This window comes from Egretta garzetta, unplaced genomic scaffold (assembly GCF_000687185.1).
Source record: "Egretta garzetta isolate BGI_Z169 unplaced genomic scaffold, ASM68718v1 scaffold619, whole genome shotgun sequence".
Taxonomy (NCBI): Eukaryota; Metazoa; Chordata; class Aves; order Pelecaniformes; family Ardeidae; genus Egretta; species Egretta garzetta.
The window spans coordinates 81,063-81,950 of record NW_009260772.1 but is presented as its reverse complement, the minus strand read 5'-3'; the positions used below and the strand labels follow the sequence as shown (position 1 = coordinate 81,950).

The 888-nt window shown below is 66.8% G+C and overlaps 1 protein-coding gene across 1 annotated transcript in view; it reads right to left on the bottom strand.

The window, feature by feature from the left end:
• LOC104132905 (neuronal acetylcholine receptor subunit alpha-10) overlaps positions 1-888 on the bottom strand; it is a gene marked incomplete at its 3' end in the record, with an annotated part of 13,011 nt that overhangs the window by 4,484 nt on the left and 7,639 nt on the right. Inside the window, exons 4-5 of the mRNA XM_035901658.1 lie at positions 300-881; positions 4-153 (exon numbers count right to left, since the gene is read on the bottom strand). Coding sequence (XP_035757551.1) covers positions 4-153; positions 300-881 — 732 coding nt within the window. The remainder of the gene's footprint in view (positions 1-3; positions 154-299; positions 882-888) is intronic.

The following is an 888-nucleotide window of genomic DNA, read 5'->3' as shown; positions in this document are numbered from 1 at the left end:
CGCAGCAGAGCCGGGCCATGTGGTGGAGGAGGAGCTGCCTGGCCCAGGGGGGCACGGGGCGGGCCCCCGGGCCGCAGTGGTGGACGTTCATGATGAAGATGGTCAGGGCGGTGGAGGCCGTGATCATGGTCATAGTGGCGATGTAGTACTTCCCTGTGTGGGCAAGGGGTGGTGATGCCGGGGCAGAGAGAGCTGCACCCCCACCCCCACGCCATGGCCCCCCCGGCACAGAGCTGCCCGTCACCCTGGCGCAGGCACCCTGATCCTTTGGGAGGGTTCTGGGTGCCGTTGAGGCTCACCGATGAGCGGGACGCTCTCCGAGGGTGGCATGCTCTCCGCCACCAGCAGCTGGAAGACGGTGAGGGCCAGCAGCACCGTCACCCCCAGCGAGACCTTCTCCCCCGAGTCGGCTGGCAGGTAGAAGCCGAGGGGCGCCAGGAAGGAGACCATGATGCAGGGCAGGAGCAGGTTGAAGATGTAGAAGGAGGCACGGCGGCGGAGGAGCAAGGTGTAGGTGACGTCGGGGTAGGGCTCGGAGCAGCAGCCATAGGGGATGACGTTCCTCGTGGCTGGCATGCCCAGCACCTCCCACTCCACGTTCTCCACGAAATCCGTCAGGTCCCCGGTGTCCAGGCGGTTGTGGAGGTCGATCTGGTTCCCGTTGTAGGTCCAGGAGCCGAAGGTGAGGCGGCACTGCTGCCCGTCGAAGGGGAAGTAGGAGACGTCCACCTTGCAGGAGCTCTTGGTGATGGCGGGCGAGTCCCACATGATGTGCCCGTCGGAGCGCAGCACCACGTTGGTCTCCATCGAGCCACCGAAGCGCTCGTCGGCGCTGGGGGAGGGACGGCCGTGGGGCCGGGCCTCATGCAGGGCAAGGGGCATCTAAAG